The sequence below is a fragment of the Cyprinodon variegatus genome, unplaced genomic scaffold (genome assembly GCF_000732505.1).
Source record: "Cyprinodon variegatus isolate N-32 unplaced genomic scaffold, C_variegatus-1.0 Scaffold190, whole genome shotgun sequence".
Classification (NCBI taxonomy): domain Eukaryota; kingdom Metazoa; phylum Chordata; class Actinopteri; order Cyprinodontiformes; family Cyprinodontidae; genus Cyprinodon; species Cyprinodon variegatus.
This window is the reverse complement of record NW_015150643.1, coordinates 1,174,999-1,189,168: the sequence shown is the minus strand read 5'-3', so window position 1 is coordinate 1,189,168 and position 14,170 is coordinate 1,174,999. Positions and strand designations below refer to the sequence as shown.

The 14,170-nt window shown below is 42.4% G+C and overlaps 1 protein-coding gene across 3 annotated transcripts in view; it reads right to left on the bottom strand.

The window, feature by feature from the left end:
• Positions 1–365: 365 nt before the first annotated feature.
• mast1 (microtubule associated serine/threonine kinase 1) overlaps positions 366–14,170 on the bottom strand; it is an 86,449-nt gene continuing 72,644 nt past the window's right edge. For all 3 annotated transcript variants that reach the window (XM_015379391.1, XM_015379392.1, XM_015379394.1), the window contains 12 exons: positions 11,534–11,699; positions 11,248–11,349; positions 9,528–9,650; positions 8,142–8,251; positions 7,674–7,834; positions 7,327–7,577; positions 7,015–7,236; positions 6,699–6,928; positions 6,013–6,135; positions 5,784–5,917; positions 5,503–5,690; positions 366–2,596 (listed from right to left, as the gene is read on the bottom strand). In XM_015379391.1, the coding sequence (XP_015234877.1) occupies positions 1,023–2,596; positions 5,503–5,690; positions 5,784–5,917; positions 6,013–6,135; positions 6,699–6,928; positions 7,015–7,236; positions 7,327–7,577; positions 7,674–7,834; positions 8,142–8,251; positions 9,528–9,650; positions 11,248–11,349; positions 11,534–11,699 (3,384 nt within the window). In that variant the 3' untranslated portion in view covers positions 366–1,022. The remainder of the gene's footprint in view (positions 2,597–5,502; positions 5,691–5,783; positions 5,918–6,012; positions 6,136–6,698; positions 6,929–7,014; positions 7,237–7,326; positions 7,578–7,673; positions 7,835–8,141; positions 8,252–9,527; positions 9,651–11,247; positions 11,350–11,533; positions 11,700–14,170) is intronic.

Genomic DNA, 14,170 nt, shown 5'->3' with positions numbered 1-14,170 from the left:
AAGAAGTTTAATCAGTACTTCCACTTTTACCAGAGTATTTTTTAACACAAGTATCTGTACTTTTACTCAAGTACGGAAAGTAAGTACTTTTGCCATCTCTGATGAAAACAAACACTTGACCTAAAACTGAACACCCAATCCAAAAAACATGCTGTCAACAACATAGAGAGGCATTATTTTGTTTAGCATGGCTGATAAGAGTTTATGAAAAGACAGGAAATAACAGGAAGAAAACCTGCTAGACAATGAAAAAAGCTTGAAATGATCCTGCAGCAGTGGCAACAGATTTTTCGGAAAGAAGATGGCAAACCTGAAATTCAACTCAAGAAAATCAAATTCAAGAAAAATGGTTGTTCTCAATCCAGTCTGATGGAAGGTACCCGGTAAGCTATTTTGCAAAAGAAATTGGGAGGAACTATCATTCTCCACATGTGCAAAAAGCTGTGACACATTTCAAGGGGCATTTTGCAAGGCACTGTAATCCTATGTGTGTCAGGCATTAAAACTCAATCTGCTGGTTCCTCATTCAGCTTTTTTGGACCTGAATTTCAAATAAATACAGCAAAGAACTGAATAACTTCAGCTAAACTCAGCTAAAATGCAAGTAATGCCCTTTTCTAACAGAATCCTACTGTCAACACAGTCAAAAGTCTGCTTGACAAGTTGAAACATTGTTCACAGTGTTTTCTATCTCAAGGTCTGAATGATAAGTTTCCTCTTTTTAAATGGTCTTCCATTCTCCGTAAGACATGCATTAAAGACATATGCTTTTTTTTTAATACAATATACACCACGTGGAGATGAGCATACAGTACATACACAGCTCTACATCAACAAACCATGTGCACATTTCTCAAGAGTAGCTGATCATTGCTGACCTCTTTTTTACTCCTTTTAAATTTTCTATTTTATTTTGTTCAGGCATTTTTCTCTTTGCATCATACAAATTCATGATATTTCAGTCTGATGCTACAGTTAAAGGCATTACACGGGATAGTCTTTGAGTTTCGGAGGCTTTTGCATCATGAGTGATGTTTAGAGCTTCGAATGTTACCTTTATCAGAGTGAACAGCGGCTGCGGTGGAGCCCTGAGGCCCCCGGCGGCCCCCCGTAGATGAGGCCTCTGCTTTCCCCGCCGTGCTTCCCTTCTTCTCCTCACCTGACTTTGACGTGTCTTTCATCTTCCCGCCTTCTTGAGACCCTCCTTTAATGGGTCCGAGTACTGTTTTAGCCACGGTTGTGAGCTGGGTGACGAAGCTGGTTTTGTCCCCCGGAGACATGGACCGGGACTTGTTTGAGCAGGGGGACGCTGCGTTGGATGAAGGAGATGCTGGGTTTTCCTCCAGGACTTCCAGCTGTGTCTTCTCCTCTTTGATCCCACAGTTCCCGTTCGCTGACCTCTCCGTTCTGTGTCTGGATGCAGGGTGTGTCTGAGTTGGACCAGGGAATAAAGGTACTTTGGCCTTGGTTGCATCAGTCGCTCTGACGTTTCCGCCTATTCCTTCTTTATCTCCGGTCTCTGAGCCTTTACGCTGCCTGAATTGCTCAATGGTTGCTGTTTTCTGCACATTTTCTTTCTCTACAACCAAAGTGCCTTTTTCTTTTCCTTCCGTCTTCTCCTGAGCTTTAGTAGCACGCCCCTCTTCGATCAGTGCGCTGTGCAGCCTAGATGTGCCTGGAGTTAAGCTCTTCTCAGTTGCTTTGGTCTGAAAGGCTGTTGCCTCTGAAGTTAATGCCTTTACGCTTACCTGTTTGATACCAGAGCCTGTTTTGATGTCCGCAGATAAGGTAATAGACTTCATTTCAGCTGCATTCGTGCATCCATTGCCCCCTGCAGCCTCTTTGGGTGACGGTTTGCTTTTATCAACATCTGCTGGAGGAACTGCACTTTGCAACCCAGAGGGCTCAGGTGCTGATGTTCTAGAGTCTTTTTCCTTTGCTGTCACAATTGTGTCTCTGCTGAGTAGGGATTCCTGCCTTCCCAGCCTCCTCACATGGCTCAGGCCTCCAATGTCTGCTCCCATAGGAGGAGAAGGGGAGGAAGAAGATGATGGAGAGGGAGGAGCTGGTCCGTTCTCTCCTTCTATCTCTAGCAAACTTTGCAGGCTGTGTTCACAGTGGAAGGACTCTCGTCTGTAGTCCCCGTGGGACACCTCCAGGCTATGCTTACGCAATGACACCCCTCCCGTCAAAGGGGAAGGTGTTGACGATGATGAAGAGGAGGAGGGTAGGATGGGCCCCCCGAGCTTTTCTGCAGACTGCACCCGCTGCAGAAGGGGGGACCTGGGCGGTTCAGCACTCTTGGGACGAGGACGGGCAACGGGAGGCGAGGAGTGGAGCTTGGCAGGGAACGTTTGGGTGGTGTTGGAGCTACCCACCGTGTGGCCCGTAAGAGGTGGAGGGGAAGACGTGGTCGGGGACGGGGTGTGAGCCAGAGGGGACAGTGGGATGTTACCAGCGGATTTGCAGCGCGCAGAGCGGTACTGGCGGTGGAGTTTGGGGGAAAGGCCGTGCAGGGAGCTGGGCCTCATGTGGTGGGAGGTAGCAGGGGAGTTTGGGGTGCTCGATGCCGGAGAGCTGCTCTGGGACGACGTGCCTGAGGAGACATTTATTTACATCCTTATTAACGACATTATTTCTTATTTATTCCAATAGTTCAATTCAAAATATGAAAATCATCAAAGGGATTTACCGCAAACAGATTAATATATTTAATTTATTCATGCTTCTCCAGAGAATGCTCTGTAGATTCCCTGTGGGGTTTTGATTGGGGAAAACTTCAAGCAAAGTCATATTTAGGGGTTTAATTTTAACAAAAGACTTTATTTGAAAAATTGTTATTTTCAATGAAACTGCAATACAGTAAAAATACTGTAAGCTGTTTTATTTTTATTTTCTGTATTTTAAAAAATATTGTCACACAAACTTCACCGTGTTGTATATGCTGCAATGCATTCTGGGTAAAAAAAACACATATGTTAGGTCACTTAGAGTTAGCTCTGTCCAACCAAAACAGTTTCAAACTGAAGTTGTTTACGGGAAACATTTGTCACGGTTTTAGTTCTGTTTAAGTGTTCTTTTGAGTTTTCCGTTTCACTTTGATCCATGTTTTTCTGTGTTTTCTAGTTTTATTGTTTTAATTGCTATTTGTGGTGTTTTCAGGAGGTATTTGAGTTCTTAGCATTTGTTTGCGTAAAAATTCAAAAATATCCAGTGGACTTGATTTCCAAGATTTGAAGACGTTTCGCCACCTCTCCAGGAAGCTTTCTCAATTCAAATATCTGGATCCGCAGTGAGTTTGAGTCTTATATAGACAAAGCCTTGTATCGCTTGGAAACATGCAAATGGTAACCGATGAATGGGTCGTTTTGTTCCATCGTTAGCCTGTAATATCTGAAACCTGTCTATGATTCTGAGGGTCGGTCGTTAAAGGGGGGGATTGCCGTTAAGGGGGGATTGGCATTTCTTGTTTGCCCTGTGTTGCCCTCTTCTATCAGCCTCCTTCTCTTCTAGCTCCCTTCTAGACTCTTCTGTTCACACCTGCTCCCAATCTGCTGATTAGCCTAATCTTTGTTTCTCTCGCCCCAAATTTTCAACTTCGACTCAGTCACTGTTGCTGGTGTGTCGTCATTTCTTTGCCCCCTTGTTGAGTGAGTATTCCTGATTTTTCAATATTTTTGGATTTTGTGGATTTATTTTTTCGGATTTTTGCTTCTGTTACCCTTTTTTGGATAAATAAAGCTTGCAAGATAGTTAAACTAGTAGTTCAACTAGTCATGGATCCCTTTAAAGCCGGACATACACTGTGCGATTTTTTTCAATCATTGCACGCAGCTACAGCTCCCAATGTGGTTTTGTCGTACAGTTTGAGTTCACAGCTCACGATGTATGTGCAGCATGACGCTCTGATGCAATCTACCTGCTCACTCTGTACGTCTAAAAACGATGTCGGGCTCAGCTCCACAGTTAGATGGCGCTACTCTGACTCGTTTATCCAGAAGCCAAACGAGTAGAAGAGGAAAATGAAGCTCACTAGAGTGAAATGCGCTGCCATGGCAACTTGTGCAATTTTGTGCTGAAAGCCCTAAAAAGAAAATGCGACGACGTATTGGGACAAATACATGGCTACTACGGTCTGTCAATTTTACAGAATTAACTATTACACCTCTACTATGCTGATTGGGAGGTGGTTATGACAGGCTGATCCCCCCTCGCTACCCCCTGTACACTACACGACACATGATCAGGCTGAAAGTTGGGCTGATCAGAACATTCTCATACGTAAGCTTAAAGCAGGTGTTGATACTTTTGGTTGTATCTGCAAGTTCCAAGGAAGGCTGGGAAATAAAGTCACCATGAAGCTCTTTAGTAGAGGGAAGCAAGAAATGCTCTGACATCTCCTGAACACCAACCAACATAGCTACACATATCTTCATTGACTGTTAAAAACTTTGCTTTGAATTCCAGCAAAGTTGGATTCTCTGCCTCTCCACTCTTCTATAACACTTTGGGATTTATATTTTTAAATGAAGCACAAAGCTGACTTTCATATGAATCATCAGATGACTTTGAATCATTGCTTTCTACTACCATTTAGCCTTCTTTAGCCCAGGGGAATAAATTTTGACATTGATTTAGATTCATGAGTTAGATTCATGACGGGAGGGGCGGCCTAGTGGTTAGGGCATTGGACTTGGAATCCAGCGGTTCTGAGTTCTAGCCACACTGCTCCTCGGGCGCCCCATGATGGCAGCCCACTGTTCCCCAAGGGGATGAGTTAAATGCAGAGAGTTAATTTCGTTGCTCTGTACTTGTGACAGTGTAATGACAATAAAAACACTGAAAAAAAAAAACTAGTGGCTTAAAAATGGATGTATAGGATAAGCCTGTGTAAGCATCTTATTTACCTACATTTTTCCTTCCTCTCAACTTTCCGATCACTGTCTGCTGTATAAAGTTTCTTATATTTCTGTGGGAAATAACAAACTTCTTTTCTAAAACTCCTTTTTTATTAGTCTAGTTTTATATTACATTTAATCAATGGTGTAACGACACACAAAAATAAACATTATCTGGGTTGGGCACCATGTGAAGTACAACACCCCATCTACCCCCAGGTCCGGTCAGCTCATCTAGTATCAGGTGGGTTTAAGAGGAATTTTTTGCAACATTACATCTGCAAAGAGACGTCCTAATTCACAATTGTGTAGGGGGTCCACCAGGTGTCAGTGACGGGGCCCCTAAGAGGTCGGGGGGCCCTAAGCAACTGCAGTCTCTGCTTACCGATAGTTTCTCCATTGTATTAAATCTAAAATGGATTTTCACAGTTTCATTTGCGGTATAGTTTATGTTTGTGTTTAATGAGTCTGTGTTTCTTTTAAAGCTCTATTAATGCATTAACAGTCTCTATGTTTTATCTTTTCTTAAATATCCCTGTCTAGTTCTGGGTTGGGATCAAAGATGCAGCAATGCCTTTATTTTACAGATAAGTGTCTTACTAACCCAGATATGGGGATTCCAGAGTAGAGCGGTAACTTTGTGTAGGAGAGCGGGCGGAGAAGCTGTGGGTGGGGGATCCCGGCAGACTGTCACCGGAAGACAGCGAACGATTCAAGGAGGAGAGGCTGCGGCTTGTTTGGAGAAGGCTGGACTGCTTTGTTATCTTCCTGAAGAGCGAGCTGCGTTTCTTACTAAAAGAAAAGGAAAAAACAAACAAAACAAAGTGATTTAAACCTTACAGAGTCTGTAATCCAACCCCGTTCTTCTGTTATATGAGGACTTACTCTTGTCCCTCCTTGACTCCCGTCCTTTTGCTGCGACGCGCCATTTTGGATTTGTAGCTGGACTTGCGGGCCGGCCCTACTTTTATGGAGGTGTTCTCAAAGGGAGTGGTTGTGACTGTGACCTTGTTTCCACTCTGTGGATCACACGTTTACTTACACATTTTTAACCGATCAACATATAAGCAAAACCTTTATGTCATCTTATATGTTTAGTTTGTTGTTTTTTTACCTTCAGGATGAGCTCCACTACTTCTGTATGGACAAGACCATGGACTGACTCGCCGTTTACATGAGTGATGAGATCCCCAGCTTTAAGTCCAGCCTCCTGAGCAGGACCTCCATCCTCGACATGCTGCAATAGAAGCGGGTAGTTTTATATAAATGAGACAGATATTAAAATGCAAGTACAACAAGCAAGCCAGGTATGTTTGCAGTGACAGAACACATTTCGTCACGGTACAACAATTCATTTAAATGGATTTTAAGTAGTTGTGGTCTGTTATCGGCATTAACGGCAGACTCTTATAGGGCAATAAACCAAATATTAATCTATTCTCAAAGTTGGGTTTGGAGCTGGGTCTAATGATGACTTTCACCTTGATATTGTAGCATGTTTGCCAGCAGGTAACTCATGCTGTAATCAAGGTCCAGTCGCGATGCTCTTTATTTATGCGATACAAAAAACAGGAAATGCTTGTTCCCATGTATGCAACTGATAAAACATTGTTCCAAGGTACTGATGTTAAAACTTCAACCTGCAGAACATAATGCACCACTTTGTCCTGTTATGTCACATAAAACCCCAATAGAAGACTTGGAAGTTTTTGGCTCCAACTTGATGAATGAGTGAGAAGGATTATCCAATTTTCGGAGGCTCTGTTCACCCGCCTTCACCCGCTTCATATCTGTTCTTACCCAGACCATGTGGTGCACGCTGTAGACGTCACTGTCTCCTATGTACACACGAATTGCTCGGAGGGTGAAACCATACTTCTTGCCAGAGCGGTGGATGGTGATCGGAGAGTGCAGAACGTTCACCATGGGACAGAAATCTCTGCTTGGAGAGGAGTCCCGGGAGGAGGGATTGGACGAGAGGGAGCGAGGAGACATGGGGCTGGGCAGCGGGGAGGCACCGTGCTGCTCCACTGAGGATAGAAAGAACAGGGTTTAGATTTTTCTTCCCAACACTTTTTTTTTTATAATTTCCTAATCAAGTGATCTGAGGCGTCACCTGCTGGAATGATGACGGACAGCGCAGTAGCTGAAGCAGATTTGATGACTTTAGTCCCTGGACGTGAGCTATGCTTTTCTCCTTCAGACGACAGCTGCTGGTGTCGGACCCTTCGCAGTACCAGGTCTGTAGCGGCCCCACGGGGCCCCTGAAGATCAGGCAGTCCCAGATTACTTGCGCTGCCTGGCAGCGGCAATGATGACTCAGGTCTCAAAAGTTTGTCTGTGAAAAAAGCAGAACCATGAACCCAAAGTGAAAAGAAATGCTCCTAGAAAGTATAGATCAAATGGGTTAGGGTGGGCGGGACCCTACCTGCTGCTGTGTGGCCGTTCCCATCTTTAAGGAATGTTCTCAGGTCTCCATGAGAGGGGGCGGCCCCTTCCAGGGAGGCGCCTCTGGTTTTCACAGGAGGCTGCTTTCCTGGACCTGATGGCTCCGTGTCCAGCTCCTGAGGTGAAGCGAAGCGGCTCATATCCATGAGAGCGGAGAAGCGCCTGCGGGCTCCGGACGGTGGACTAGAGTCGCTTTCAGTGAAGAAGGACTCTGAGCAGGACAGACGCTTCCTTAAAAAACAAAGCAGAACCACATAGAAGATCAGGAAGGTTTTAAAACAAAAACAAAAAAAACATGGAGCCTAATCTGGGAGTTCTTTCACTTACATTTCCGGGGAGCTGGTCCTCCAGCTCTTGTCTCGTAGGGTGACACTCCCCAAGCTTTCTCGTTTGGTAACCCGGTCCTCCCTGTGGACCTTGTGCTCCCGTAGAGTCACAGTGTGGGGTTTGTGCTCCAGCTGGGACAGATGCTCCATACTGCTGTACACCTACAGGTTGGAGCAGTAATGTGGTTATGGGGGGGTTAGGGGTACTGCTAAAGAGAAAGAGCAGGAGGACAAAATGCTGACATATAATTTTGGTCAGAAAATGAACATCCACTCATCATCTGCAAGGCAGTAATAGTAACTGTGGGCCTACATGATTTTTTTTTTATATATATCCACACACTTAATCAGCTGTTTTGGTATTATTTTTCTTGGTGATTTAAAAATCAAACTAGTGATGGAGAACATGACATCTGAGCCGACAATGAGTGGATGCAAACCTCTAACCAGCAATGCGTCGGGCTCAAACCTTGCTGAAGCGAGGAGAGCATGACGAGAAGCGATGTATCTCCACCGGCTCATCGTCGTTGGTGTCATCTTCGTCATATGACTGCACGTGATGGTAGCGCTCAGACCGTGCTGAACCGAGGAAGAACATTGAAAAAGGCATTTATGTTTCTAGATCCTTATATCTTCACTTCACTTACAGTATATACAGCCTTTTAAAACTGTCAATTTTTATCTGAAAGGGGGCAGAAATACAAATCCTAATTCAGTACCTATTGTGGTAAAATCCTAGGAAAGAGTTTTTGTGAAATTCTTGCTCAAAATGTGTTAGGGTTCCAGTTTGTGGGGGTTGTTTTTGTTCTTTTTCAGTGTCTCCATGCATCCACCAGATGGTGACATTGTTCCTCTGTTGGTCTGGAGGGTCTCTTCCTGCTCTCAACTACTTACACTTGCAGCTCATCACCGTCTGAGGAGTATATGAGCAGCAGACTGTCACCATCTCCTCGCCAGAGTGTTTACCAGTATTGGGTACTCTAGCCCCTCTGAGTTTTGTTGAGTCAATACTTTGAGTTTTTTTTTTTTACCCAGTTATTCTCTGTGAATCTTTGACAGGATTTCTACAGATCCACTGGAAAAAGCTGGTCCGTCAAGCCCTGGAAGGAATCCTCTCGTCTCGCTGAGAAAGAAACGTTTCACCTTATCAGAACGCCACCGACTTCAGGAAAACTAGTGACAGTCTGCTCCGCTGCTCCTCAGGACCACCATAAGTCTGCCTGTCCGCCCTCCAGCTAAGTAATCTCCAAAACAGTTCAAGCCTCCACAAACAGGAACCCTCGGGTAACCTCAAAACCACAACAAGCTTCCACTTCCGGTTTACCAGACTGCTGGATTCCCCCAAGCTGAGAAACCAGTTGTTTAGTCACTTTGTTCACCTTTGTTCAAATAAACTGTTGAAATTCTTTCTGACTCTGTGAGTGCTTCTGCATGTGGTCAAAACATAGAAGGGCCATCATGACAAGATGGAGACAACAGTAAACTCAAGGTGAGGTTTAGCTCCTGAATGGAGCTGAAGGAACCACTGGGGCTGCTCCCGACATTCCTAAATGCCTTAGAAATGTACGTATGTGCTTGATTACAACATTTCCTGCCAAACCCAACAATTTAAAAGGATAATTTTTCATTTTATTTTTATTATTGTTAATTTGTATACCATATTATGTATTATCTGAGTCAATGAATGAAAGATTAAAAAATAAAAAAAATCCAAACCCAATCCAAAAAAACAAACAAAAGAAGTATTTCAATTACAAACTTATTCCCAATTTGTATTATAATTTCATATAATGAATTGATTGTGTGTGATTGAGTTCTGAACTCTGGGCTCAATGCCTCAGGGACATAAACATACTGTCAAAATAACTGGTGTCTTCCTCTGACTCAAGGTGAGGGATGAACTCCGCTTTCTGTCTCAGCAGGCTGTTCCAGTCCACCTCTGTGAAGAACGAGTGCTGCTTGACCTCGAAAGCACCACCTGGAGAGCAGGAAGGGAAAAGAAGGAGGTCAGAGCATTTAAAAAAAAAACAGACTGAGAGTCAGGGTCATAAGCGTCGTTAGACCTATTTAAGGGTGGCTTCAGCCACCCTTTCTTTGGCATTAGCCACCCTATAATTATTTTGCGATTTTAAAAAATATATTTTTTGGAATATATTGGAATTTCAGATTTAAGGGAGTTAGAAAGTTCACTTAGTAAAAGTGCAAATAATAAATCTGATTACCGATTACTTTTAAGCTGGTTGAACATACTGCGACAGACTGGTGACCTGTCCAGGGTGATCCCACCTCTCACCCAGAACGTGGCTAGAGATATGCACCAGCACCTCCTGATCCCACTGAGGGATAAGGTTAAAGAAAATGGATGGTTGAACATAGTCCGCTCTCCCAGATTCTATCAAATCAGTATTGATACCCTCAGGGGCGGATTTAGGAAATTTGGGGCCCTAGGCAAAGACAGGCAGGGGGCCCCCTGAGAAGTAAACCCATAAAACAGACCCATTCTACAGATAGAGAAATGTTAATAGAATAGACATCCATTATTTGTTCTAGGTTTTGTCCCTCTCTTCTTGTCCCTTTTTCCTCTCTATTTATCAGCGTTCTGATGGCATTTTAGCCAAAGGATTTTTATCAAAAACATAATTAATGAGCACAAATAAGGATTAGTTGTATTAACCATACATGGAAACAGAGTTTTATGGGGCCCCCAGAACTTGGGGCCCTGGGCAACTGCCTAGTATTGCCTAATGGTAAATCCCCCCCTGGATACCCTGCTAGTGGATGTTCTTGACAGAAAGATGGAGTTGCTTAATCATATTCTGCTTAAGGTCCCATAAGATCTTGTCCGAGTCCTGGTTTAAAAGTAAATTAATTTTAAAAAGTGACCCAAAATTGACCGCCAATAAATGTTCTACAAAATTGATATATTTATTTGATTTCTTTGATTTGTACTGTCTGTTTAGATTTATGTGATATTTTTTGCACAAAATATATAAGTGAATATTGTAACAGTTATGTTTTCAACTATAAGCATTAAATTGATAAATGTTATTCGCATTTTCTTTATCCTTTCCAACAAAAAAAAAAAGGCTTCGCGCAGGTAGCTCCCTTTCCTTATGAGCCGTCCCCACCAACTTTCAACACAAAGTTACACGCTTGTCTTAGACAACGCCTTAGCAGGTGCACTGAAAAAATTCGGCGCGCGCATAGCGCGCGCATTATCTTCTGGGGGCTGAGCCACCCTTGTCTCTTAAACCTAGAGACGCCCCTGGTCAGGGTGATGAGTACAGCCCTAAAGCCTGGAGGTGTTTTCTGACCCCAACAGAGGTGACTTGTTTGATTAAACTGTCTTCGATGGGAAATACATGAAGACATTTTTCTTCTAGATCAGCAAGAACCAAGGTTACAGGTACCTAGGCAGCTCTTCTCTTGGTGGGGGAAGGGATTTCCATCTCTACCGGCTTTGCAGATCTAGAGGCTGAACGTTTTGCCCAGTTTGTGCAAAACAGCTAAAGCCTGATGAGATTGAATTAGTGACCGACTAGATTTTTTTCAAGTCTTACTGAAAGGAGACTGACCTGTGCCAAGTCGCGCCAGAGGATTTGTCTGCAGCAGAGAGGAGATCAGGTGCTGGGCATCCACAGGAAGAGCCTCGTCTCCTTCTGGCCACGCTATGTCATCTGCGGATGAGGCAATGGGAAGGATACAAGATGGCAAAATAATGAGGAGGTTAAAAATATTGGAGAACATTTTTTTTTTGAGTGTGTGCAGATGAAATAAGAACGCTGACTTATCTGTTTATAATTTGCAAAATTTGCAGTATATGTATTCAATTAATGTGGAGGACGCTTGTTTACTTCTCACCTGTGATGACTTGTCCAAACAGCTCTTCTGGAGTATCTCCAAAAAAAGGCACACAACCCACCAGGAACTCATACAGGATGATGCCCATAGCCCACCAGTCCACAGGCTTCCCATAACCCTGACGGAGAATCACCTCTGGGGCGATGTACTCTGGAGTTCCACACACCTAGAAGAAAAAAAACAAGACCTGATGGAATCAACGCTATTATGAGCTTTCTTTAATGACAATTACAACCCGACTTGCTTTCATTATGAATTTGTAAATTTTCTTCCCCTGTTTCTATCTAAAAGAATCCAAGAGTTTGAGGTACATCCTCTTCACAAAAATAACGCCTGATTGAGTAAATCCCCTCACAGATGCCAAGACTACATGAAAGCCCAAAAATGTTTTTTCATGTGCAGATGGGCTTCGCAGTGAATGCTAACAATTTTCTGGCTTGGATAAATAATGAGGCTCGTATTCAAAGCAGTAGCAGAGAATAAAAAGGGCTTGTGATTTGAAAGTGTTCTTAAAAGAGACACAGTATGATTGCAACGGCTGGGGAAATACTGGTCTATTGTTCCTCCAACTGTTAAAGGTCTCATTTTATCAGGCTTTGGAAATGCCTACTGCACAATGAGAGGCAACATCTTTTCATGGAAAGCAGACATCAAAGGAGCCTTTTATGTTTAAACTTAGATCATAATGAATCAGTCCACCTCGTCCTTCTGCCAGAAAGACAGAAACGTTGCCTCTAGTGGAAATGTGAGGAGCTTCTTTTTATCAAACAAAGCAGAACCAGCGCACTGGAAAAGAACCAAGTCCCTTCAGGTTTTCTCATGTGGAGGTGTTACAACCTCAAGCTTCAATTGATTTACTGGGATTTCATGAGATAGACTATAATGGATTTTTATAACATTGAAGAGTTAAAGGAAAATAGTACACATTTTTTTTATTTCTTTAATTAATTAAATTAAATTACATAAAGGTGAACTTTGCTTATCAATTTAGGAAAGTCTGAGGCGACTGATCTAACTTGATTCAGTTTAGAGATATCTGAGTGAAGGGGTTGTATGCCATAGTTTTTAGATATTTATCTGGAAAAATGTTTTTTTGTTTAAGCAGCATTTTCTATCCACTTAGCATTTAAAGCCTGAATCCTATAAAGCACCTGTGTCAAACTCAAGGCCTGTGGGCCCAGTCCATCCCACAATGGAAATTAATTCGGCCTTAAAGGCATGTTATGTCATAAAATCGGGCTTATATCAGTAATGCCGAGCAGAATCACCAAATCTAAGCATTCATAAATAACAAAATTACTTTTTTTCCCCCCAGATACTGCTATATTTTAGTGACTTAATTAATCAATTTTATTTTGTTTACACACTTGTGTTCATACATCCAAATGTATTGACAGAATGTGTTTCAAAGCTGCTTACCTTTGCTTCTACTTCTTTTTTTCTGGCAAGAGCTGCTGAAACAAAGCCCTGCAGAACCAAGACGTATTTGCCGGGTCCTGCCACACCCAACCCCCCACACATTCACCACTGGAAGATCTGCACCAACCATTTTTGGACTCCCCTACCCTCAGCCCCCTACAAACCGTAAGCTCTCTTCTTGCTTATTTGTAAGTTACCAATCATTACCTTAATTATCAATCATTTTCTCTTCATCCGAGGTCTGTGCCTCACTTTTTCCCCAGGGAAGACCCAGGTCTGATCCTTTGCACATTTATTACCAGTTAAATAAACATTGGACTTTTTCTTGTCTCCAGTGAGTCTCTGTGTCTGGGTTTAGGCATTTAACAGCTGCCATGATCCAGCATTCATCCTTAATCAGTTATAGCAAAAAACATTTAATTTTTTATTTTATAAACTTTGTCATGGCTTTTGAATTGGAAATACTGATCTTTAAGTTGAATTGATTTTATATTTTCTTTATGTTACTGAAATCATTACAAATGTTCAGTTTCATTCATGCAGCTGCAAATGGCCCTTTTAACCCTTTAAATTTTAAGAAAATTCAATCTTTTTTAAACTAGAGCTCGTATTACACACTCTGACAAATGAAAACAAATATCAGTTTTTAACAAGTTAAATTAGACAAGTTATTTGTATCCTTTGTGATATATTAGGTATTTTTGTGTAATTTATTAGATTTTCTTTTCACCAGATGTGTCTGACTCACTGACCTCTACACTGATGATGTAGAGGTCTCAAAAACTCCTCTATCAAATATGATAAACTGTGAGTTAAAGTGTTTAACATGATGATTCTGAAATGAACAGATATTAACACTTCTGATATAAAACATTAAAGATGTAAAGGTTTCACATTTCTGACCTAGGATGTTAAAACAACACATTCAAGGGACAAGTTTCAAGGTCTTGAGATTGTCCATATGAAATATAGACTTCAGAGTATAGAACACAGCTTTTTTCTCCCTCTTTGCTCAACATCTTCCTTTAAATTCCTTCTCATTGTTCATTTTTAAGTGTTTGTTTTTCATGGAAAATGAACCAAAGAATTAGGGATGCACGATATAATTGGCCCCCTATCGGTATCGGCCTGTATCGGCCATAAAACTGAATATCGGACATCGGCCACCCCACCGATATTTAACCCGATATTTGATCAGCTTCTGAGTTTCTAAAGTCT